This window comes from Dipodomys ordii, unplaced genomic scaffold (assembly GCF_000151885.1).
Source record: "Dipodomys ordii isolate 6190 unplaced genomic scaffold, Dord_2.0 Scaffold63, whole genome shotgun sequence".
In the NCBI taxonomy this organism is placed as follows: domain Eukaryota; kingdom Metazoa; phylum Chordata; class Mammalia; order Rodentia; family Heteromyidae; genus Dipodomys; species Dipodomys ordii.
This window is the reverse complement of record NW_012267279.1, coordinates 8445759-8471330: the sequence shown is the minus strand read 5'-3', so window position 1 is coordinate 8471330 and position 25572 is coordinate 8445759. Positions and strand designations below refer to the sequence as shown.

The window sequence follows — 25572 nt, the reverse complement described above, 5'->3', positions numbered from 1 at the left end:
CTTTTATGACATCACTTCTAAGCTTTGCAGTAGGAAGAGAAGGGAAGGGAACCAAGGGCAAAGCTCAGTGAGCTCAGCCTGGGGCAGTGACCACAGAGAGTGGTCACTGAATCGCTCTCTCCTTTTCTTGGACACTTGGGTTCCTTGACTCTGATAGTGCATTTGGTTAACTTATCTTCCTTTTAACAGGAGGATCAGTGCCTGGAAGTTGTATTAAAGACACTCAGATGTAATGTACTTTCATCAGCCCAGTCATTCTTGTATGAAGAAATCTATGGTGTCTTTTTTTCCCCTCCCCCACTGCCCTTCATTTAGAATTCTCCCATTCCTGCAAAACTTCCTGAACCTGTGAAAGCCAGTGAGGCAGCTGCAAAAAAGACCCAGCCAAAGGCCAGGTAAGAAATGCCCTTGTGAGCATGCATTTTGTTTGGGGTGCCTGCAGAGGGAAGATGCCTGTGTCTCTTGATTCCTAGGTTATCAAGACCAGGGGCTACACAGATCAGAAAGGCAAGCTGTGTCCCCTACACAGAAGTGCTCTTGGGAATGATAATATAAATATAATAAAATTCTGTGTGTATATTTGAATGAGAATCAAGAAACCTGCAGCTGTTTCTCTTGCATGGGAATAGGCACATGAAGCAATGGCACACTTTACATGTTACTACCAGTGTGTCCTAACATGTGTCCTGGTTTATGGTTAGGCATGTTCCCCATGCCACTTCATCAACTTTCTTTCCTTTTTACTCTTAGGACCCCATTAGAAATCAAACAAGTGAAAGCAAAAAGACTCTTAGTGAATGACATCCTGTACCAACAAGAAAAGATTGAATAAGCAAAGATGTTCTATATCTCTCTGCCTCAAAGAGAGAATAAGGAGGGGGCCGTGAAAGGCTGGGAGAACTGTTAGGCAGTTGAGAGGGATGGGGTGAAGTGACACATTACAACAAAACTTCAGGAAGGTTAACCAAAGGTGTTGGGCGATCCTCATACCAGAGTCATCTGGCAGAGCCCCATCCATTCTGGAATCCCTGCAACTAGAACATTAGAGCCGGAAGAGACCTGTGAAAAGCAGGGCCTCAGAAAACTCAGCATGGATTTCTGGAACATAGCGTCTGGGATTTGTTCATCCCCCGGTAGCTGAAATTCTGCCAGGTATTTTCATCAGATGGCAAAATCGTAAGGTGACCCAGAAGATGTTTGTGCCTTCCTTTTTCTACCATCCTCTCAGAGGAAATGTTAGCAGCAAACTCTCAACAAAGGACCCTAGATGGGAATGTGAATTAGAATAGAATAGTAAAGTAACTTTTATATTAAAAAAAATCTCCAGTATTTATAGAATGCTTACTGTCTTGAGTTATTCCTGATATGAGTCTAAAATAATGCAATAAACTTAGTAAACTTAACAAGCAAAAATTGTTACTTTCTGGTCTCTTAGTTTCTTATAGTAATTCTACCATGCTCACTTCTTGGAGGCTGATTTAATTAGTTCATTCCTTTGGATTTATAGTCATCTTTTAGAAGGCCCAAATGTGATATATATAAAGATTGAGCAAGGATGTATTTTCCCACAAAGCACACATATTGGAAAAGGTCCTTACAAACATAAATATTTTGGACACTGCAGTTTAATTCATAATTATCAGTGAATATGCATATAAGAGACTCAAGGCTGAAAGATGTTAAATAATATGTCTATTATACAGTTAGTGGGGAGCTGTCATTCCAAATCCCACGTCAAAAGATGTTACTCTCAAGAGAAGACCAATGTGAATTTATAAAGACCAGTGCTCACATTTAAATTTCCACAGAAGTCTGTTTCCCTATCTCTACCTTGGGCTTTGACTTTCATATACTTTTCTCCTATTCTCCAGCATCTGTTCCATTTCCTCCTCCCACTTTCCTTCTCCAGATTATAGCATTCCAAATGTGATCATTTTTAAATTAGCAGTTCTTTGCTCTTTATAAAAGTACCATATAACGGGGAGGGGGGGTGAGGAACTTTGGACCATTTATATACCACAGGACAGACATGTATGGTTTTCCTTGGCTGCCCATAGCTCTGCAATGATAATTTTATATGACTCAGAAATGATGTTATAAATACCCAAATGGTCTTGGCAGAAAAAAGATTACTAGCCCCTGGTAATGACCAGCCCGCTGATAAATTTCTGAGTCTAGAAGGGGCATTCCTGAAGCTCAGGCCAGACATGTTTTAGAAATGCTCATGAATCTTGTTTATTTTGGCCTTAACCTCAATTATACTCCTAAAGTGCATTTCAAAGAACACTTGGCTCTGATCTAAGCCTGGACTAATATAAATGGAAATCAGCACCTGGGCTTTAGCAAGTACACCATAGTAGTTCTCTCTTAGTTTGCATTGGAGTTGGCTGGTATAGGGAGTCCTAAATTATCATAGCTTATAGAAGATAGATATTTATTTTTTTCTCACACGTAAACAAAGTTTGAAGGTAAGTAGGCCAGAACCAGTATAGCAGTTCTGTTCCACAAAATCTCTGTAACCCAGATTTCTTTAAGCACATCACTCTACCATCTCTGTATATATCCACTGTTCTCCTAGATCATTGTTACAACAGCCATATTCAAAGCAGCAAGATTAAGGAATAACCAAAGGAAATAGAGAGGCAAAGAACATGAACCAGTTATATCCTATGGCTTCTAGAAACTGCCACATAGCAGTGTATTTTCATCCTGTGTAAGGCTTTATTCATTCCATGTAAACACATGACCACACCTGACTGCAGAAGAGGCAATTCTATGTGATTTTTACTCTGGGCAACCCTAAACCTAGGGTATTACTATGGCGAAAAGAAATCGTTTATGCCAATCTTGAGGCTTGAACTCAGGACCTGGGTTACTTCCCTGAGCTTTTGCACAAGGACAGTGCTCTACCACTTGAGCCACAGCTCCACTTCCAGCTTTTCTGATGCTTTATTGAAGAGTCTCATGAACTTTCTTGCCTAGGCTAGCTTCAAACTACAATCCTCACATCTCAGCCTCCTGAGTAACTAGGATTACAGACATGAGGTGCTGGTGCCTAGCAAGAGTTGCTGTTTTTAAGAAAATGATACTCTTGACACATACCCAATTTAAATTCTTTTATCTTAGATTATTTACTATTCCTTAGTTTTTATATTGGATTTGTTCATTGCATGCTTTTCATTATAGAGAAACCATTTTGACAATTAGCCCTAAGTTATATCTGAAAACTACCTGTCTCAAGCCCTTTGTATTATTTTCTTTTGTGTCACACCTGGGGCTTAAACTCAGAGCCTGGGCACTGTTCCTCAGCTTTTGTGCTCTCAAGGGTAGTGCTTTACCACTTCAGCCACAGCTCCACTTCCAGATTTTGTGGAGTTAATTAGAGATAAGAGTCTCTTGGACTTTCCTGGTCTGGATGGCTTTGAACTGCAATCCTCAGATCTCAGTCTCTTGAGTAGCTACAGGCCAGTGAGCCACCAGCTCATTGCGCCTACAGCCATTACTACCCAGCTGTTTTTTTTTTTTTTTGTATTATTTCCTAAACTATATCTGGGAAATACTAGAATGTAGTTAGTAAAAAGGTGGGTAGAATAAGCCTGAGAAGCATTGTATTCTATAGAAGGTTCTCAATGAGATTCACCATGCCCATTCACACAGAGTAAGTTCTGTTGGAAAGAAATCAAACAGATTTGGGTTAGGGTGCTAAATTTTTATTTGCCTACCAAGCATTTTATTTTATTTTTCCAAGACATGTTGTAATGCCATACATCTTTTGGGGAAGTGTTGATCAAGCAGATATCTGAAAGATTGGGAAGAGTGTTGAGAAGAAATTATCACATACGCTGCTCACTCCTCTCCTGTATTACACTGTGTAATAGGAATATTTTCTCTCTCTCTCTCTCTCTCTTTTTCTTTCCTTTTATAGACTGACAGACCCCATTCCCACCACAGAGACTTCAATTGCACCCCGCCAGAGGCCAAAAGCTGGGCAGACTCAGCCAAACCCAGGAATCCTTCCCATCCAGCCAGCCCTGACACCTCGGAAGAGGGCCACAGTTCAGCCCCTACCTCAGGCTGCAGGTTAGTAAATTAGATTGGGTTTCAGGTCTTTGTTATAGAACTGTTGGAAAGCCTACTTTTATCTTAGGAAGGGAATCCAAAGGCACATAGGAATAATGGGGTACAGCTGTTCAAATAGTATAGAAATGGCTATAAAAGGGGAGATCTCTCATTCTATACTCAGGTGGATCTCTGAATCCACTGAGCCTGTTCTTTCTTTTTCATTCATTCTTTCTTTTTTTAAATACTTTTTTTTAATTGTAAAAATACTGTACAGAGGGATTACAGTTACAGGAGCAAGGTAATGAGTACATTTCTTACCAAGCATTGCAGCCTCCTCCTTTGTTTACCCTTCACATCCCTTCCCAGCCTCCCTCCTCCCCCTCTTTTTTTTCTATTTTTATATGCTGATACTGGGGCTTGAACTCAGGGACAGGATGCTCTCCCCTAGCTTTTTCTCTCAAGGTTAGTGCTCTACCACTTGAGGTTACACTTCTACATCTGGCTTTTTTGCTGGTCAGTTGGATAAGAGTCTCTTGGATTTGTCTACCCAAACTGACTTCAGCCTTGATCCTCAGATCTCTACCCTCTTGAGTAGTTGAAATTACATGTGTGTTCAGTGCCCAGCCCCTTGATTTTTCTAGTTCTATGAAATAGAGTTGGAGGCTGGGAAGGTGGCTCAGTGGTAGAGTGCTTGCCTTGCATGCATGAGGTCCTGGGTTCGATTCCTCAGCACCACATAAGCAAAAAGAAAAAAGCCAGAAGTGGCACTGTGGCTCAAGTGGTAGAGCGCTAGCCTTGAGCTGAAGAGCTGAGGGACAGCGCCCAGGCCCAGAGTTCAGGCCCCACAACCGGACCCAAAAAAAAAAGAAATAGAGTTGGATTTTTTATGGGGACCATGTGGAATCTGTAGGCTGCTTTTGATAGTAAAGCCATTTTCACAGTATTTTGCCAACTCATGGCCTTGTGGAATCTTTATATTCTAAGTTTCTTCTGTTTCTTTAGTGTTTTGAAGTTCTTTCTCTATTTCTTTGTCTGTCTGTCTGTCTGTCTGTCTTTCTCTCCTTTGACAATACTGGGGTTTGGACTCAGGCCTATGCAAGCTTTCTACCAATGGAGCCACTCAAGTGTTGGTTATTTAGGAGTTAGTGTATTGCTTTTTACCCAGACTAGCTTGGACCATGATTCCCTTATTTGTGCTTCCTTTCATAGCTGAGATGGCAAGTACATATAACCATACATGTTTTATAGTTTTCATTATAGCAGTTTTTCACTTCCTTAATTAACTTTATTCCTAGGTATGTAAGTATTTTGAGGTATTAAAAATAGTGTTTGTTTTCATAATTTCTTTTTCAGCCTGTTCATTATTGGTATATAGAGAAGTTCTTGATTTTTTAATGTTGGTTTTGCATCCTACTATTTATTAAAAATGTCAGAGTTGAGAGATTTGGGGAAGTCTTTAGGGTCTTTAAGTACAGGATCATATCATCTGCAGATAGGAATAATTTGACAAGAATATTCTTAATTTAATCTTTTATCTCTTGAAGTATCTCACATTTCTGTTCTGCCATTCTGTTTCTCATGAAATAAATGAACTCTGCTTTATAAAGTATATTGATAGAGAATATCAAATAATTGAATATAATCATCACTTCTACTAGAAATCTGCTTTGGGTAGATTTAGTTACCATCTACTCATAGCTGGACATCCAGGTGGGAGTTGTATAAATTACACATAAAATGTCAGTGTAGATGTGGTGGTTCATGGCTGTAATTCCAGTTACTTGGGAAATGGATATTGGGAAGATCAAATTTTAAGGCTAGCTTGGGGAATATAAAGTTAGTGAGACTCCCCATCTCAACTAGTAAGTGAGAATGCTGGTGTACAACTATCATTCAAGCTATGTGGGAAGCATAAACAAGAGAATCACAGTCCAGGCCAGCCCAGACAAAGATTTTGGGACCCTATCCCAAAAATAACTACAACATAAAGGACTAGTGGTGTGACTCAAATGGTAGATCCATGCATGGCAAGTACAAGGCCCTGAATATAACCCCTAAACTGCCCAAAAAACCCCACAAAAAAACAACAACCCAAAAATTGCTGTGTTGTATGTCAACTGGTATAAAGATGTGTTTATGTACAAAGTAGCATCAAAGATCAGCTGACTGTAGATATGCTGACCAAACAGGATGATAGAGAAGATTTTGTAAAGGAGGCAACACACTGGATGGTAAAAAACAAAAAAATACAGTGGGACATGATAAACTATACAGGTCTCTAAACATTTACACCATGAAACCAAATGAGGACATTCCTAGGAGAGGATCACAAAGGCTCAATAGCTAAGTGCATATGATCATATAAAATAATATTTATCAAAATGAACTCCAAGAAATGGAAACAAGAGGTTTTATGTTTTTATTTCTTTGTTGCAGTTTTTGATTTCTTTCTCTTTTGCCTTGTTGAAAGGGTAGGCAGAGATACTAACACTGTGTTGAAAATAAACTATACAACTTGTGGGTGGGGATAGGAGGGAAAAACTGGGAGAGAACAAGTGAAGGGGTGATGCTGTTCAAAAAGAAATCCACTCATTTACCTGACTTTGTAACTGTAACCCCTCTGTACACACCTTTACTCTATGTGTGTGTGTGTGTGTGAGTGTGTGAGTATGTGTGTGTGTATGTAGTTTAACTTACTGTTGAATTCTGTTTTGAAAAATTTGAAGCACATAATTTAGCCAGAAGATGGAATGATTTACCAGGTAAAACAGGGAAGCAGGAGCACCTGGATCTTGGGATAATCTGCCTGGTTATCAAATCAGAAAGCTGTTCTTTCTGTAAGAGTTTCAAGTCCTTACATGCAGTTTATTCTCATTGCAGGAGCCAGCACTCAGCCTGGCCTTTTGGCCAGTGTTCCCCAACCAAAAGCCCAACCCCCACCAAGTCAGCCTCTGCCACAGTCTCAGCACAAGCAGCCACAGGCTCCTCCCACTGCCCAGCAGATGCCTTCCACCCAGGCCCAGGGTCTGCCCTCTCAGGCCCAGGCCACGCCCCAACACCAGCAGCAGCTCTTCCTCAAGCAGCAGCAGCAGCAGCAGCAGCAACAGCAGCAACCACCACAACAGTCACAGCCACAACCACAGCAGCCACCACCACCACAGCAAGCAGCAGGCACTTTTTACCAGCAGCAGCAGCAACAGCAGCCACAGCAGCAGGCCCAGACTCAGCAGGTAAGGCAATCTAGATTTGACCCATGCTTGTATAGTGGAGTCATGACTGTGAAAAGGACCACCTAGGACAAGTCTCTGCCTTGGAAAATGCTGGATTAACAGTCACTGACTGTTATTTTTTTTGGATGTCAATACTAAAGCCCTGTGGAGTGAATTGATCACTTGCACCCCTTTCAATGTTCTTCTCAGGCCATAGAAAATTCACCCTGCTTGAGGAATCTAGCAAAGGAGCTGATTTCTAAGGACAGACTGGTGGAGGAAATTTTATTTCCATCAAATATCCAAGCGTATTTATTTCTCATGTCTCCTAATTTAAGTTGACCTGGTGAAATCAGGATCCAAACAAGGTTTATGTGTTATATTTTGTTAAAGTATGCTTTTTCCATTATTTTTTAAAAAAATACTTTTATACATATTTTTATTATGAACACATTCATTTGCCATTATTTTTATGTTTTTATATCCCCTCTCCCTCCTTTATTTCCTTTGCCATCGTGTGTGTGTGTGTGTGTGTGTGTGTGTGTGTGTGTGTGTGTGTGTGTGTGTGTGTACGCGCGCCAGTTTAGGGCATGAACTTCCAGGGCGTGGGTACTGTCTCTGAGCTCTTTTGCCCAAGGTTAGCACTCTACCACTTGAGCCACAGCACTATTTCCAGCTTTTTGATACTTAATTGAAAATAAGTATCTCACAGACTTTATTGCCTGGGCTGGCTTTGAACCCTGATCTAAAGATCTCAGATTACTGAGTAAGTAGAATACAAGGAATGAGCCACTTGTGCTGGGCAACTTTTTTTTTTTTTTTAAGAAAATGTATTGGTTATTCTGTGGAACTTTCTACATTCTGGAAATGGTATAATTTGTCATCCTTCATCTTCTCTGTAAACTGGGATTTCTTGTGGCCTACTCAACATTCAATCTGGCAGTTCTCCATTCTTTATCACACATATCACAAGGCCTATGATGTCTGATTGTCCTTTTTTTGAAAAAATAATATTAAGACCACTCAGTGTGTTTAGGTATTATCTACTTAATATAATGTTTCTAGGCTTCTTCATGAGCCTACTAGCCATTGTTGAGCATTGCCTACTGCATTAATTGTCTAGAGATGGCAAAAGACAGGGGCTCTATTTTTTTTCCTTTCTTTTCTTTTTTTTTTTTGCGTCCGGTCATGGCGCCTGAACTCTGGGCCTGGGCACTGTCCCTCAGCTCTTCAGCTCAAGGCTAGCACTCTTCCACTTGAGCCACAGCGCCCCTTCCGGCTTTTTTTCTTTTTGCTTATGTGGTGCTGAGGAATCGAACCCAGGGCCTCATGCATGCAAGGCAAACACTCTACCACTGAGCCACCTTCCCAGCCCCTCCCTCCCTCCCTCCCTCCCACTCTTTCTCTCTCTCTCTCTTTCTCTTTCCTTTCTTTACTTCCTTCCTTCCTTCATGGGGCTTGAACTTGGGACCTAAGGGCTGTCTCTGAGCTCTTTTTGCTCTGCCACTTTGAGCCACAGCACCACTTTTGGTTTTTCTGGTGGTTAATTGGAGATAAGAGACTTGTGGACTTTCCTGACCAGGCTGGCTTTGAGCCTCCTGAGTAGCTAGGATTACAGGCATGAGCTCCCAGTGTCTGGCAGGGTTTGTATTATGAATATGTAAAAATATTTATATAGTTTGAAAGAATTTATAAAAAAAATTTTCCCCTTTGCTGGGCTCACACTTGTATAATCTTAGCTATTCAGGAGGCTAAGATCTAAGGATCTTGATTTGAAGCCAGCTCAGACAAGAATGTCTGTGACTCTTATCTCCAATAAACTACCAAAAAGCTAGAAGTGAAGCTGAGGCTCAAATGGTAAAGTTCTAGCCTTGAGCAAAAAAAAAAAAAATAAGCTCAGGGACAGTGCGCAGGCACTAAATTCAAACCCCAGGACCAGAGCAACAACAAAAAAATTCATTGGCTGGGAAGGTAGCTCAGTAGTAGAGCGCTTGCCTTGCATGCATGAGGCCCTGAGTTCGATTCCTTAGCACCACATAAGCAAAAAGAAAAAAGCCAGAAGTGGCGCTGTGGCTCAAGTGGTAGAGTGCTAGCCTTGAGCTGAAGAGCTGAGAGTCAGTGCCCAGGCCCAGAGTTCAGGCCCCACGACTGGACCCAAAAAAAAAAAATTCTTCCTCCTCTAACTTATATAGAGCTAGCCCTCATTCCTGTTTACAGCTTGGTCATGTCCATTTGATACCCTTCAGAACATAATATAGTTCATTCATTCTCCTGTTGATAGAACTTGGGTTGTTTTCAGCATCTTGCTGTTAGAAATAGACAGCGTTATTTTAACATATTTTTTTGCTAATCCTTTAATTTTGTATCAGTAGACAAATAGTAGTAACCTCCCAATTAGTTCAAGAAAGGAAGAAAGAACAATATTTGGGATTTTCCAAGACAAGATTTTGACTTTAGTTTATCAGCAGATCCATATTTTGAGCTTTGTTTGTATGCTGAGCTCAAACTCCCCAGCATCAAGGATTAAGGAAACACATAGAAGTGCCACAAACCCAGGTACCTTTACAATCTGTACTCCCAGGAAGGCTGCAAGGCTGGGGCAGGAGGATATTTTGAGGAAGATATTTTGATATTTTGAGGTTAGCCTTGGCACATCGTGAGAGTACTGTTACAAGAAACCGTAAAAATGTTTTAGAATGTGCTGAATGCTTTGATTTTTTTCCAGTTTTATTTATTTTCTTTCTTAAAAGTAATTTTGGAAATGAAGCTGTGACTAAAGTGGCAAAGCACTAGCCTTAAGCAAAAGAAGCTCAGGGGTAGTGCCCAGGCCCCAAGTTCAAGCCCCAGGACCAGCACCCTCCAAAAAAAATTGTTTTTATTATAAAGGTTACATAAGTCAAGTAAAGAGTACATTTCGTTTTGAACACTGTCACCTCTTTCCTCACTCTTTCCCAGTTTTCCCTCTGCTTTTTTTTAACCAATACTTGGCTTGAAATCAGGGCCTCACATATTCACTGTGCTTTCTTACTCAGAGCTACCACTCTGCCTCTTGAACCATACTTTCAGTCTAGCATTTTGCTAATGATTTGAAGATGAAGTCTTTTTCTGCTTGAGCTGGCTAGCTTCAAACCACAATCTTATAGGTTTCCGCTTCCTGAGTAGCTAAGATTAAAGGTGTGAGCCACTGGTTTCTAACAATATTTTGAATGATTAAAGATGTCATAGTTTCCTAAAGATAGAGCTATTGCAAAATAATTTCCAAGAGCCTTGAAATGAATCTTAGCAGGTAGGTTAATGTTGAGGTTATCCTTTCAATGTCATCATTGCTTCAGCCTTTTAATCTTGCCTACTTCAAAACCCTTATTTATTTATTTATTGCCAGTCCTGGTGCTTGAACTCAATGCCTGGGCACTGTCCCTGAGCTTAGGGCTAGCACTCTACCACTTGAGCTACAGTGCCACTTTCAGCCTGTTCTGTTGATGTGGTACTGAGGAATTGAACCCAGGACTTCATGCAAGCACTTTACCACTAAGCCACATTCCCAGCCCTTCAAAACCCTTTTATAAGAACAATTCCTTCTGTGATTGAGAAGTCACTTGTTTGCATCATGGAGTTATGTGTGATGTTTAATCCCATAGCATCCCTTAGGCTAGGCCTGGAAAGTCAAAATGCTTATTATCCCAGCTACTTAGTAAGCAGGTGTCGGAGGACCATGAGTTCAAGGCTAGTCTTGGTAAAGTCAGTGTGACTTTGTCTCAAAAACAAAATAAATAAAAAGTTACAGTGTAAAGCCGGGCGCTGGTGGCTCACACCTGTAATCCTAGCTACTCAGGAGGCTGAGATTTGAGGATCGCAGTTCAAAGCCAGCCCGGGCAGGAGAGACCGTGAGACTCCTATTCCAATAAACCACCAGAAAACTGGAAGTGGTGCTGTAGCTCAAGTGGTAGAGCGCTTGCCTTGAGCTGAAGAGCTGAGGGACCAAGCCCAGGCCCAGAGTTCAAGCCCCACAACCGGCAAAAAAAAAAAAAAAAAGTTACAGTGTAGCTCAAGTGGAGTACACTTGCCTAGTATGTAAAAGACCGTGGATTTAATCCCTAGTACATTAAAAAAAAGGCCAGTCTAGTGCAGTAGATAAGACTTGGCAATATACGGTGCTTCTGGGTTTATTTTAATGCCCTGAGATTTCCATCGTAAGTATTTATGCAGGCTTTCTCTTGGTGGCTTCAACACTGATCTTAATTCATCTTTTGTGGATGTGGTTCAGTGATAGGCTCTAACTGGCTTCCTCATTTCTTGCTTACTTGTGCCTAGTTCCAAGCAGTACATCCAGCAACCCAGCAACCAGCAATCACTCAATTCCCTGTTGCATCCCAGGGAGGCTCTCAGCAGCAGCTGATACAGAACTTCTACCAGCAGCAGCAGCAGCAACAACAGCAACAGCTGACCACAGCCCTGCATCAGCAGCAGCTAATGACTCAGCAGGCAGCCCTGCAGCAGAAGACTGCTGTGGTGGCACCACAGCCCCAGGCCCAGCCAGCAGCGGCTGCACAGCCAGCTTCTGTGCAGGAATCCACTGTAAGAATCATCCAGAGCTTAGCACAAAAGTGGAAGAGGAGATTGCAGCAAGGCTAGGGAATGGGCAGGAAGGAGGTGGCAGTAGCTGTGTGTGGGCCTCTGAATTAGAATGAGATTGCCTTCCCATCCTAGAGTTAAAACAGTATTCTCTTAATATCTCTAGGAACAGTGTGATACAGAAAGAAGGATTCCCTACCCCCTCCTGCTTTTCCTGGGGCTTAAATTCAGGCCCTGGGCTCAAGGCCACAGCTCCATTTCTGGCTTTTTGATTGTTATTTAGAGATAGGAGTCTCACAGACTTTTCTGCCTCGGCTGGTTCTAAACCAAGATTTTCTGATCTCAGCCTCTGGAGTAGCTAGGTTTACAGATATGAGTTGTCCCCCCACCCCCCACGCCTGGTGGATTTTATTTCATTGTTTAATGTTTCTAGCTAGTGATGAAGAACAAGAACCTTTATCACTGTGAAATTAAGCTGGCAGGAAAAGCTAGCAGGACCCTAGGTCCTAATCAAGGACCTAAGGTTAGAACTAATCCCTTCCCTTGTCCTAGGACAGTTTGATCCACTGTGCCCTTCCCAGTCCGATTGTCAGAGACTATATTATTTTTTCTTTTTGGATGTTATTGATAAACCTACCTTAGCTCTCATTATTTGTTATGCTTAGTTGCTGGTTTTCCCTTTTCCTTCTCCTGTACCTTTTTTTTTTTTCTGAACTGAAACATATTTCATCTCTCTCCCTAACAGATTCAAGCCCCGGTAAGACAACAGCCAAAGGTTCAGACAACCCCACCTCCTACTATCCAGGGACAGAAAGTTGGATCTCTCACTCCTCCATCATCTCCCAAAACCCAGCGTGCTGGGCACAGACGTATTCTCAGTGACGTAACCCATAGTGCAGTCTTTGGGGTCCCTGCCAGCAAATCAACTCAGCTGCTCCAGGCAGCTGCAGCTGAGGCCAGTCTCAATAAGTCCAAGTATGTAGTGCTGCTTCTTTGTTCGTACCTTGTGGGCTTTTCTTAGGTGATTATTGGGTTGTTCTTTGGAAAAGTTTGTGGGTATGTGGAGGTATATGTAGTGGCAGTGCATGCATATGTTTGGTAAGGAACTGTTAGCTTGTCTCTAGTGCTTATACTGTACTGATCATAAGATTCTATTCCCAGAGCTGGAAGGCATAGCTAGCAGTAGCATATCTGCCTAGCCAGTGTGGACCCTGAGTTTGTCAAATCCCAATACCACCAAAAAATTATATAAAGGAAAAAAAAGATTAATTTCCAAGTTGGCCTATTGTTTTCATTTTCTCATTCATTTTATGTTCCACAGAGTATTCTAAACTCTTGAACAACCAAGTCTGTCCATTCTGAAAAGCTTTCATTGGCCTCTACTACATAGAGGCTGTTAGCAGGAGCTCTCTGCTTACTTCAGCAAGGCCTTGTTTACATACATGGGATAAGCCCAGGGCTCATTCTTTTGAGGAACTTCAGCTTTCCTGGAAAGTGACATTTATCTTTCAATATTCATATTCATGGGTTCTTTGTTTTGTTTTGGTTGGTCATGGGGCTTGAATTCTGGGTCTGAGCACTGTCCCTCAGCTCTTCAGCTCAAGGCTAGCACTCTACCGCAGCACCACTTCCGGTTTTCTGGTGGTTAATTGGATATAAGAGTTTCACAGCTTTCCCTGCCCTGGCTGGCTTTGAACAATGATCCTCAGATCTCAGCCTCCTGAGTAGGTAGGATTACAGGTGTGAGCCACCAGCACCTGGCTCATGGATTCTTTTGACTATCCCTCTCATAGAGCATTTTGTCTTGACCTTATGTCAAGCATGTATCACATTGTTTTATCAATCATTTGTATGTCTGGCTGCCTGGCCTGTGAGTTCTCTAATACCAGGACTCTGTCTTAGCCAACTTCTGTGAACCCAGCAATAGATACCATGTCTGATTTTGATGAGTGGTTTTGTTGGGGTTTTTTTTTGAGTGAATGTAATTTTAGACCCTCGGCTGTTTTAGAATTATGCACTGTCTGGTTAAAAACCTTTAAAATCAAGAGAAACTAGAAGAAAACTGGTTGAAACCTAGACACACAAACTTAATAGTGGTAGCTATCTTTATTTCTCTTTAATTATGATAGTGGTCTTTTGTTTTTGTGTTTTTCTATGCTGGGGATCAGACCTAGGCCTTTATGCATGCTGGGCAAGTACACTACTGCTGATCTACATCCAAGCCAATGGTTAGTGGCTCTTAATGGGAGGTGGGAGGCAGTGTAAAAAGACTGAAGTTCCAGTCCCCTTCATGAGCCAGTTGTAGAAGATGTTACTGTGGTTCCCACAGGATATACAAGTCTAAGGACAAGTTTTATTGAGATCCTAAACTGAAAGCTCTCACAGACAAGACTGAAAAACTAGTCAAGAAAAAGGAAGTAGTGATGCCTGAAGGAAAGGAGATACTCATTTCACAGAGTGGAAAGGATGTCTATGGAAGTTGTTCAGTTTCTGTGGGGAAAAAACCTCCTAGGAAAACACTATGCAAAATAATGGCTAAACTCAGAAAAGAATTTCATCTCATAATGAAGAGAAAACAATCTGAACCTTTCTGTTTTGTTCAACTTTTATATGTCTTTTTCTTTCATGGGGGTGGGAACCTATCTAGGTCTGCAACCACCACCCCATCAGGCTCTCCTCGGACCTCGCAGCAAAATGTCTATAATCCATCAGAAGGTTCTACATGGAATCCCTTCGATGATGACAATTTCTCCAAACTCACAGCTGAAGAACTGCTAAACAAAGATTTTGCCAAGCTAGGGGAAGGTGAAAAAAGTCTTGTCTTTTTGTGATTCATAGTTGTAAATTCCCAGTGCTAAGAAATAAGCAGGAATTAGAATGAATCTTATCTCTAGAGGAATGTGCTTGTGAAAATGTGCCTCTGCCACAGTTTTAAGATAAGCAGCCTCAGTTTGAGCTTCTCCTTCAAATTCTTGATTTCAAAATATGCACCCACACAAACTTTTACTTTTACCCTAGTGCTAATCTTTTTATTTTCAGGAAGTCCTGACCTATCGTGGAAGGCAGCATAGAGAGTGTGAGCATTAGGGAAGACATTTTTAGAGAAGATTCAGAGGCATAAATCTGGACAGTGGTAGCAAACACTGTCATACTTGGAGGGGAGTGGTGTTCTCCTTTTGTCTCCCTCTTTCTCTTTCTCTCCTTTCTTTCTTTCTCTCCTTTCTTTCTTTCTTTCTTTCTCTTTCTTTCTTTCTTTCTTTCTTTCTTTCTTTCTTTCTTTCTTTCTTTCTTTCCTCCTTTCCTTCTTCCCTCCCTTCTTCCCTCCCTCCCTCCCTTCCTCCCTCCCTTCCTCCTTTCTTTCTCTGTCTCTGTCTCTTTCTTTCTTCCTTCCATCCCAAGGCTTGAACTCTGGGCTTGGAGGCTATCCCTAAGCTCCTTTTGGTCAAGGCTAGCACTCCACCACTTGAGCCACAGTATCACTTCTGGTTTTTCTGTGATTTCATTGGAGATAAGAGTCTCATAGACTTTCCTGCCCAGGCAGGCTTCGAACAGTGATCCTCAGCGCTCAGCCTCCTGAGTAGCTAGGATTATAGGCGGGAGCCACCAGCTCCAAACTCCTTGATAGTAATGTTAAGTACATTAGCAATGTTGTGCAAGCCAATATCCAGAATTATTTTCATCTTCTATATATAACTAGTTCTATTATCACTTTTTGATTCTTAATAATTTTCTTTATTATCTTAGTTATTGTAGTATCTAGACAAGGACTTTTGAATAGCCAAGGTGCTGCCTTAACACAGCACGAAGAGTAGTCAAAAGGTACCCAGAACCTCCACATGTGTGTATTATGCTCCTGGGCTTTGGCCGGAATGAACAAAGTGGTGTTTTGTCTCTTTAGGCAAGCATCCTGAAAAGCTTGGTGGCTCAGCTGAGAGTTTGATTCCAGGCTTCCAGTCAACCCAAGGTGATGCTTTTACAAACACTTCCTCGTTTTCTGGTGAGTGTGGCACATACCTGAGACGTGTGACTCACTGTTGTGACTTTCATCGTTTTCCCTCCATATGATAGCTGTGGCTTGCTGGGAACCACAGCTCCAGTGTTCAAAAGCTGTCCAGTCAAAGAGAGGTAGATGAGAATCTAAAGTGGCTAGATGATCTAGCAGCAGGATGCTGGATTTGTTCCCTCTAATCCAGGACATAGGTTAAGCAACTCTGGTGATCTTTTCTTGTTTCTTAGGATCTTTGCAAGAACTTAGTGAATTCTAAGTTTTAGATATTTTCTCTTGATATTTGATTCTCTACTAAGCTGTGATTAGTGTGTGCCTTTATGAGTTTGTTTTAAATTATAGAGTAATAAGAGGTGTTTTCTGCCCTTATTAAGAAAAATTACACTTATTATATAAATAAGTCATTTATAGAGAAAAAAGTTAAAATCTCCTGTGATCTCACCACTGAGAGCTAGCATAGAGATGTCATTCAAACATCTTGGCAATGATTTTTTTGGTCGGTCATGGGGCTTGAACTCTGAGCTTGGGCGCTGTCCCTCAGCTCTTCAACTCAAGACTAGCACTTGAGCTACAGTGGTCACTTCTGGTTTTCTGGTGGTTTATTAGAGAAAAGAATCTCACGGACCTTCCTGCCCAGGCTGGCTTAGAAATATGATTCTCAGACCTCAGTGGCCTAAGTAGTTAGGATTGCAAGCATGAGCCACAGCACCAACTGTTTTAGTTATTTTTTTCAGATAGAGTCTCTTGTTTTTGCCTGAGGCTGGCCTTAGACAATAATACTCATACCTCCAGAGCAACTGGAATTACATGTGTGAACCATCATTCCCAGCCTAGAATGCTCTTCTTACATTGTGTATTGTAAACTTTCCCCACTTCTCACTTGTCCTTGCTGAGTGTGATCTTGTTTGACCTTCTCAGCAACCCTTTGAGTTTGTTATATTCTCTTTAGTTCTTGTAGCTTGAAGAGGCTGAGGCACAGAGTCTCTTTTCCAGAATTACCTACTAGCAAATAGAAGAGCTGGAACATTGACTTTCTGGCTCCAGCATCAAGGGGGAATATTTATTAAGGTTTTTTAAGATTTTTTTAAATCAAAGTATTTAACACTATGAGAATTTTTTTCAATAAAAGTCATTTGGGGTCCAAATGGGATTGAGGAGAGCTGGATCATCTATCTCCAGGAATGCTTTTCCATTTGCCAGTGTAAGGCAGATACGGTCCTTCTAGCATCTCCATGCAGTTGCCCTACTTCTTTCCATAGTCTTTGAGAATTAATCACTTTGAAAATTAAGTGCTTCTCCTAGATGTGTGTTTCCTTAGTAAGAAAAAAAAGGCAAAACAGAGGTTTTATGTCGTATCTAGAAGTCATCATGATCTTAGAAGTCATCTTGTAATGTTACCATTTTTTTAAATCATTTGGGAGTTACACTTCCATATTAAGTAATTACAATATTTTTGTGTTATTTTTTGCTTTATGTTTTGTCATCTTATCTTGTGACTTTTAAAGGCTTATGTTTAATTGTGCCACATGTCTGACCAGATGTACCAAATGCGTAAAGAGCTAGAACATGAGAGTGATGACCAGCTATGGTCCTGGGGATGATAGAGCTTTCTGGAAGGAGGGTCAGGGAGAAACTTTGTCTTCTTTCTTGCCACATCTTAGACATTTACCACAATGTTTGGCTCAGTATGGATTGGATGAATGAATGAAAGTGATTGCTTTTGCCAAAAGTATAGAAGGAGCTGGCATTCAGCAGTATTAAAGCAAAGGTCTTGTAATTGTCTATTTAGCTTAGCACTCCCAATTTTAATGCTTCTCAATTTTCTCACATGGTTACATTTCATTATCTATTTCAACAGTTTTCTTTTGTGTGTGTGTTTGTAGTACTGAGGTTGATGTTATAGCTTTGAGCAAGCTACAGAAGTGCTCTTTCCCGTGACCTAGGCTCACAGCCATTTTTGCCTGGGCTTGATCTTGGACCTTGCTTCTGAGATTACCATGTGTACCATCATGTCCCACTTATGTGAACTATTTTCTTACATACTTGGTTTTTTGTTTTACCTTTCTCTTGCCTTTATATTTGTTTTGAAAGGCAATAGTGGCAGTATATTTTATAGGACTTGAAGGCCTAACCACAAATACATTTAGAGAAAAATTGTGACAGTAATAACATTGAGTACCTATTGCATCATTGTACATGCTAGGCCTATTGAGTAAGTGCTTCATTGTATGCATTATTTCACAACAACTGACCTCGGCAGTCACAGTTGGTGAATGACAGAATAGAGATCTGTACCTAGACAGCCCAGCGGAAATACTATTGTTGAAACAATATCTCAGGAATCCTTATTATCAGTGATACCAAGCTTTATAATATGCATTCAGATTTCCTCAGTTTATCTAGCATTTCTCTATGAACATTTCATTTTTTTATTTGTGTGCGTGTAAACTTTTTTTTTTCCTGTATCACCTTCATTCTTTCCAAATGAAACAGTATGTAGTCCCAGAAATTCACTTGTTTGCCTTTGTTTGAAGTTTAGGATGGCACCATTTTCTGTAAATATTCTAATTGTGCTCAGATTGATTATTGATTTTAAACATTCTGATAGATCAAAAGAGAAATTGAGCAAGAAATTTGATAATGGTTTAGGGAGAATGACATAAGGTAATATTTTAAACATTTTTATGGGGACTGGGAAGGTGGCTCAGTGGTAGAGCGCTTGCCTTGCATGCCTGAGGTCCTGGGTTTGATTCCCCAGCACCATATAAGCAAAAAGGAAAAAAAGCTGGAAGTGGCGCTGTGGCTCAAGTGGTAGAGCGCTAGCCTTGAGCTGAAGAGCTGAGGGACAACGCCCAGGCCCAGAGTTCAGGCCCACGACCGGACCCCCAAAAAAAAAATAGTATCAGAAGGGCTGGTGTCTGTGGCTCATGCCTATATTCCCAGCTATTGAGGACATTGAGATTTGAGGAAAGCAGTTTAAAGACAGCCTAGGTAAGAAGTGTCATGAGACTCTTATCTTCAGTTAACCACCAAAAACCACAAGTGGAATCACAATGGTAGAGAGCTAGCTTTGAGCAAAAATGCTCAGGGACAGACCCTAAGGTCAAGTCCAGGACCAACAATAAAGGAAGGAAGAAAAGGAGAGAATGCAGAGGGGAGAGAGAGAAGGGGGAAGGAAAGAAGGAAGGAAGGAAGGCAGGCAGGCAGGCAAGCAGACATTTCCAAGACTTAACCCTTCTGTTCCTCCTACCTATAGAGAAAGCTATTCAAATGATTACTATAATAGCCCAGTTGTAGATGGTAAGAACCAAATCCTTTGGTTTGCAAAGGATAACACTAGGTGTAGGGGTGGATATTCCTAGAAAGGAATGGAAGGAGGGAGTTCTTCATAGTGTACAGTTCAGTGTCACAATTGTGTTGATGCTCAGGCTAATCTATGCATGGGACAGAATCACAGAGGACTCTTCACACCAGTTGAAGGAAGTGAGTAATGGTTTCTGAGAGAATATGAGGAGAGGCTAGTTCAGAGATTGGGAAATGGGATTGAAGAGGAACTTGGGAGGCCACATTGAAGAAAGTTGAAGATGCAAGGAGAGGTTGAGGGTCTGGGGAAGTTTGAGTGTTGGAAGATATGAAGTCAGGAGTGTCTGAGGTAGTGATATAGGTCAAGAGTCAGATGTTGAAATCTGAGCAAGGGAGGATGGAGTAGAGTTAGTATGGTGTCCATGTTTCCTTCTGTCCTCTCCCCTCACTCACAGATTGGTGTACCAGTCATTGAGCTGGGTGTGGTGGCAGCTGCTGACATTGAGACTGACTGGTCACTGGGTAGGACATGGCTTTGGGAATGGTGGGAGATGGTCAGTAGTGGTCTCAAAATGCCACATAAGCCCTTCCCTCTGTCTTGCTGCCCACCGAGGGACACCTCTGTCCCTCCCTTTGCCCTCTGTCACATCTGGACATCTTCCCACCTGTTATCGTTTCCTCTTCCACATCTTAGCTTAAAGTTCTTGGAAATGCATCTTGGGGGTCCCTAGATAGAAGTAAGCACCGTCTATCTTCAAAGCCACTCTGAGGGAGACAACCAAGTCAGGGACTGGGGACATTTCTTTTTTTTGTCAGTCATGGGGCTTGAATTCTGGGCTTAGGCACTGTTCCTGAGTGCTTCAACTCAAGGCTAGCACTCTACCACTTGAGCCACAGCCCCACTTCTGGATTTTTTTTTGTTTATGTGGTGCTGAGGAATCAAAGCCAGGGCCTCATGCATGCGAGGCAAGCACTCTACCACTGAGCCACCTTCCTAGGCGTCTGGGGACATTTCTAATTCATCCAGTAATCCTACCTGAACTTTTCGCACTACTGTATTTCTTTTTTTTTTCTTTTTCCTTTTTTTTCTTTTTTCTTTCAGTCATGGGGCTTGAACTCTGGGCTTGGGCACTATCCCTCAGCTCTTCAGCTCAAGGCAAGCACTCTGCCATCTACCACTTGAGCCACAGCACCACTCTTGGTTTTCTGGTGGTTTGTTGGAGATAAGAGTCTCATAGACTTTCCTGCCCAGACTGGCTTTGAACCATGATCCTCAGATCTCAGCTTCCTGAGTAGCTAGGATTACAGACATGAGCCACCAGCACCTGGCTCTGTATTTCTTAAAGTTCATCTTGCTGGTTCTGAGGAGGTGGTATTGGGGATGGCAGAGGTAGCTGTTGAGAAATGGTGGAATCTTTCCAAAGGGACCAAAGAGAAATAGAGGAAACTGAGCCACTGAGCATTGGGCTCCCAAAGGGCAGGAGGCAGATGAGAAAGAAACCAAGTCAGCCTACTATCTAGGAAACATGAGATTTGGGGATGGATGGGATGGGGGCAACAAATTCACCCATTTCCTTGTAGCTCCAAACAGTCATACCCTAGAAACAGCTAGAGATAGCAAGAAACAGAGACAAGTAGATTTAGAGATGGGGGATTTAATTCAGAGTCAGATGCCTGTAGAGATGACTCCAGTAACACTTACACATGCTGGCACTCTGACTCCTTGATAAGCCTGTTTGATGAACAACACACTGAGGCTCAGACAGATGAAGAAAACTGCCCTGCAACGGATGACCCAGGCCAGGGCGCTTAAGTGTGGTGGGTGCTGAGTCTCAGGACTTCTAAGCTCAACCCAGCACCATATAGGCTAACAAAAAAGGATTTAGGGTGCACTGAAAATGACAGAGATGTCTAGCTATGTAAATATGGTCTACCACCTATGTAGGAGGCAGGTATGAGTGGAATGAGTTTGAGGGAGACCAGAGCAGAGGTGTCTGACCTGAGTGGTGGTAGTGATGGAGACGGAGTTGAAGCTCACAACAGGCACAGAGAGGGAGAGAGGGAGGAAGAGCTTACTCACACAAACAAGTGGGTGTGTGTTAATCAACATTCTGTTACTATAACAAGATACCTGATAGGTATTTGTTTGGGCTCAGTTTTGGAGGTGTCAGCCATGGTCAATTGTCCCATTGCTTTGGGTCTGTGGCAAAGCAGCATATCATGTTGGGGTGTACATGGCAGAACACAGCTGTTCATTCTCATGGCAAGGCCCAAGGAGAGGAAGAAAAATAGATTGGGATCCCGTGATCCCTGCTAAGATTAACTTCCAATGACCTAAAACCTTCCAGTTGGCCCTACTTCTCAAAGTTTCTACCACTTCCTGAGAGCATTAAGCCAGGGACCAGGCTTTTAACATACATGCACACTAAAACAGTGTGCATGTGAAAACTGCCAAAACCAAATAGGCTAGGCAGTAGAATTACATAGTGTTGGTGACATCATGCTACAGTTATATAAGGTGTCTCTGTTGGGACAAGATAGATGTAGGATTCACAAGATTCAACTTATGACTCTCTAATTATTTTAAAGAAAGCTGTTTCACTTTATTTTAAGATAACATCTTGCTGTGTAGCCCAGGCTAGTTGCAGACCCACAATCCTATTGTCTTGACCTCCTGAGTACTGGGATTATAGGCATAAACTATTATACTGGCTTTGAGTAGAACATTTAAAAAATCTGCTTTTGTGGAAAGAAAAATGAAATTTTAATTAATAAGCAAGCTGGATACTGAAATTAAATGTAGAGAATGATAAAGTAGAAATAGACCTAAATTGTGACCATAGCTCTTCTGACTAGCCACTGTTGATCTCTTAATTTGGGTCTTCATTTTCTTTTCTGAAAAATAAGGAAATTGTGCTAGAAAATTCTAAAATCTTTTCAAGCCCTAATAGTTGCTAGGGTATGTAAATTTCTGTAAGTTGAGAGTACTTACCAATAGTGTGTTAGATATGGTCTAGAGATTAGGGGTCATCTAGCCCTGAAGTAGGCAAAAAAAAATTATTTCTATTTCTTCTTGTCTAGCCATTAGACATTATAGTGGTACAGTAACATTTAGTCCTCCCAAAACCTCTAGGGGATAATGGGCACACAAGAAAAAGCTGTATACATCCTAATATACACATGTACTAGTGCCAAAATGTGTGACATGGCCAATAATTGCTATAGACATTCTGAAAGAGATCCTTGTATGCTGCAGTATCCCTGGAAGAAGTAGAAGTCCAAGCATAGGAATATACTGATGTAATCATTCATTATATCTTATATATGTTACATAGACCACATTGTATATCTCAGGGATACTTTATTATCATACTGTATTGTTAGCATTCATTCCCCTTTAGTCTGCCTGTTTGGACTTTGTAATTTAAGCTATTGAGTGATTAAATGGTAAATTCTCTGGGTGCTGGTGGCTCATGCCTGTCATCCTAGCTACTCAGGAGGCTGAGATCTGAGGATCGTGGTTCAAAGCCAGCCTGGGCAGTAAAGTCTATGAGACTCTTATCTCCAGTTAACCACCAGAAAACAGGAGCGATGGCTCAAAGTGGTAGAACACTAGCCTTGAGCTGAAGAGCTGAAGGACAGCGCCCAGGTCCTGAGTTCAACCCTCATGGAAAAAGAAAAAAAGGGAAAGGTAAATTCGTCTACATTCACTTATGTTTTCTGCTTTTCTCTCCTCCCGCTTTTCCCTTCAACCAACTCTAGCTGAAAAAAGGAAGGGTGGGCAGGCTGTGGATTCTGGAGTCCCACTTCTAAGCGTGTCTGATCCTTTCATTCCACTTCAAGTACCTGATGCACCAGGTAGGTAAATAGGATTGAGGTTAAGCAGCTTGATTCTTAGGTCCCAATGCCTCTGGAGAGTTCTGCTTTAAACACTCCATAAAAGAGATCTGAATCCCAAGTCCCAGTGGGAAGGGCTGTTGTCTGTTTTCATTGTCTCAGTAAGAGATACAAACTTAGGAAAGATAATTAAAAAATTAGCTTAGATTAAACCAAAGTATATTCCATAACATAACAGTGTTCCAGTTTTTATCCTTGATTGTATTTATGGTAACTTGAGGCTATGTACGAGAAAGAACATTAGTTCAATATGATTATAGTAATATCATGGTGGGACATAGATGTGTGTGATTAAGAGAACAAAATATAAATAGTGGTCATCATGTGGTTAATGATATGGGGGGTAACCTGTCCAGTTCCTGTTTTTATCATATAATTTTATATTATAATAGAAAATGCACAGTAAAAGTTGATAAGGAATATGAACCAGGAGAACTGGACTTCCTTCCAGGTTCTGCTACTACTGAAACCCTTCTGGGTTAGGCCATTCAGTCAGAAGAAGAAGTTGAACTGTGGGAGTTCAGATAGCCTTTCCATTTACCAGGATTTTTAGGGAACAGTGTAAAAAACTAAGAAATGGTTAATATGTTCTGATTGACACAGCTTTTGAAATAATAATTGGATGCTTTCATTTAGAGTATTTGAATGCTGTTCTCTTTATACTTATCTTTTTGGCAGGGGTTGATGGAGAGGGAATGTAGTTTGAAGGATAGCAAATAAATCCAACTTCTTACAAACATCTGGCATTGCTTTTGTTTCCGTGTTCCTTTTTTCTCCACTTTTAGCTCTCCTAAGTCTCTTGACCTGAAATTGATAGGATTAGCTTGGCTTTTCTTCTCTCCCAAAATACTATTTGATTGATTGTCTCAAGAATTGGAAGTAAGCCGGCACTGGTGGCTCACACGTATAATCCTAGCTACTCAGTAGGCTGATATCTAAGGATCGCAGTTCAGGGCCAGCCCAGGAAGGAAAGTACATGAGATTCTTTATCTCCAGTTAACCACCAGAAAACTGCAAGTGGCACTATGGTTCAAGTGGTAGATCCCTCACCTTGAGCTGAATAGCTCCAAGACAGCAGCCAGGTCCAGAGTTCAAGTCCCATAACTGACCAAGAACAAACAAAAATTGGAAATGATTGTGATTTTCATATTCTTTAAAAAAATTTTTTTGTCCATCATAAGGCTTGAACTTAGGGCCTGTGTGCTATCCCAGAGCTCTTTTGCTCGAGGCTAGCACTCTACCACTTTGTGCCATAGCACCAATTTCCAGTTTTCTGGTTAATTGGAGATAAGAGTCACAGACTTTCATGTCCAGGCTGGCTTTGAACAGCAATCCTCACATCTCAGTCTCCTGAGTTGCTAGGATTCTAGGCATGAGCCATCAGCACCTGGCTCATTTTAACTAGTTTTAAGTTCAGTGACATTAAGTACATTCACCTTGTTTCATACTCATCTTTACCATATTCCAGTGAAACTTTTTTCATCTTGTAAAACTGAAATTTTGTAAAATAAATTCCCATTTTCCTTCCCCCCAGTCCCTAGCAGCTGCCATTCTACTGTTCTAGTGAACTTAATGGCTGTAGGTAACTCATAAAGGGAAACCATATATTGTTCGTCCTTTTTTTGTGTGACTAGCTTATTTCATTTACTATGATTAAAGTTCATTATATGTCAGAATTTCCTTCCTTTTTAAAGATTGGGTAAAATTCCATTGCATATATACCATATTTTGTAAACACTTCGTTTACTTCTTTTTTTTTTTTTTTTTGGTCGGTCATGTGGCTTGAACTGTGGGCATTGGGTTCTGTCCCTGAGCTCTCAGCTCAAGGCTAGTGCTCTATTACTAGAGCCACCGTGCCAGTTCCAGATTTTTCTGTTTATGTAGTGCTGAGGAATGGACCCCAGGACCTCATGCATGCGAGACAAGCACTCTACCACTGAGCCACCTTCCCAGCCAACTTCATTTACTTCTATCTTTTGACTATTTTTACATCCATCTATGAAGAAGGATGTACTAGTATGTGACCTTGTTTTCGTTCTTTTGTGTATATACCAGAAATAGAAATGCTGGATTTACTTTTTGGAAGAACTATCATGCTATTTCTCACAGACACCATTTCACATTCTCACTAGCAATGCACAGGCTTTGACAAACAATTTTGAGAAGCTCTTCAATTCTAATCTCTTGTCAATATTCCACAAGACTAAACGGATAGGCTTTTATTGTCCCATAAGTGCTACTTCCTAGAATTAGAGTATTTAACAAAGAAAGAAAAGAAAAAGTGCTTCTTGGTTTTATTTATATTTTGATCCATCATTTTTTGAAATGTTACGCAAGAGAAACTTTTCTTGATAGTTCGTTTTTGCTGCTCTTTATGAGTTTCATTTTTTGGTCACCATGGACATTCCTTTTTGTTTTGTTTTGTTGTTGTTGTCATGTGTATTCCTTTTATAACTGCTTGCCTGAAGTCCTCATTTCAATCACTGTCCTGTGGGACTGAGAAGCCCAAAGCCAGTCATAGTA

The 25572-nt window shown here is 41.2% G+C and overlaps 1 protein-coding gene across 2 annotated transcripts in view; it reads left to right on the top strand.

The window, feature by feature from the left end:
• The window catches only part of Aak1 (AP2 associated kinase 1), a 189693-nt gene that overhangs the window by 141682 nt on the left and 22439 nt on the right, over window positions 1-25572 (top strand). Inside the window, exons 10-17 of one of the 2 annotated variants that reach the window (XM_013022571.1) lie at window positions 316-395; window positions 3926-4080; window positions 6943-7292; window positions 11583-11846; window positions 12589-12818; window positions 14491-14648; window positions 15742-15840; window positions 22915-23010. In XM_013022571.1, the coding sequence (XP_012878025.1) occupies window positions 316-395; window positions 3926-4080; window positions 6943-7292; window positions 11583-11846; window positions 12589-12818; window positions 14491-14648; window positions 15742-15840; window positions 22915-23010 (1432 nt within the window). The remainder of the gene's footprint in view (window positions 1-315; window positions 396-3925; window positions 4081-6942; window positions 7293-11582; window positions 11847-12588; window positions 12819-14490; window positions 14649-15741; window positions 15841-22914; window positions 23011-25572) is intronic. The other variant, XM_013022572.1, reaches the window with a different exon arrangement.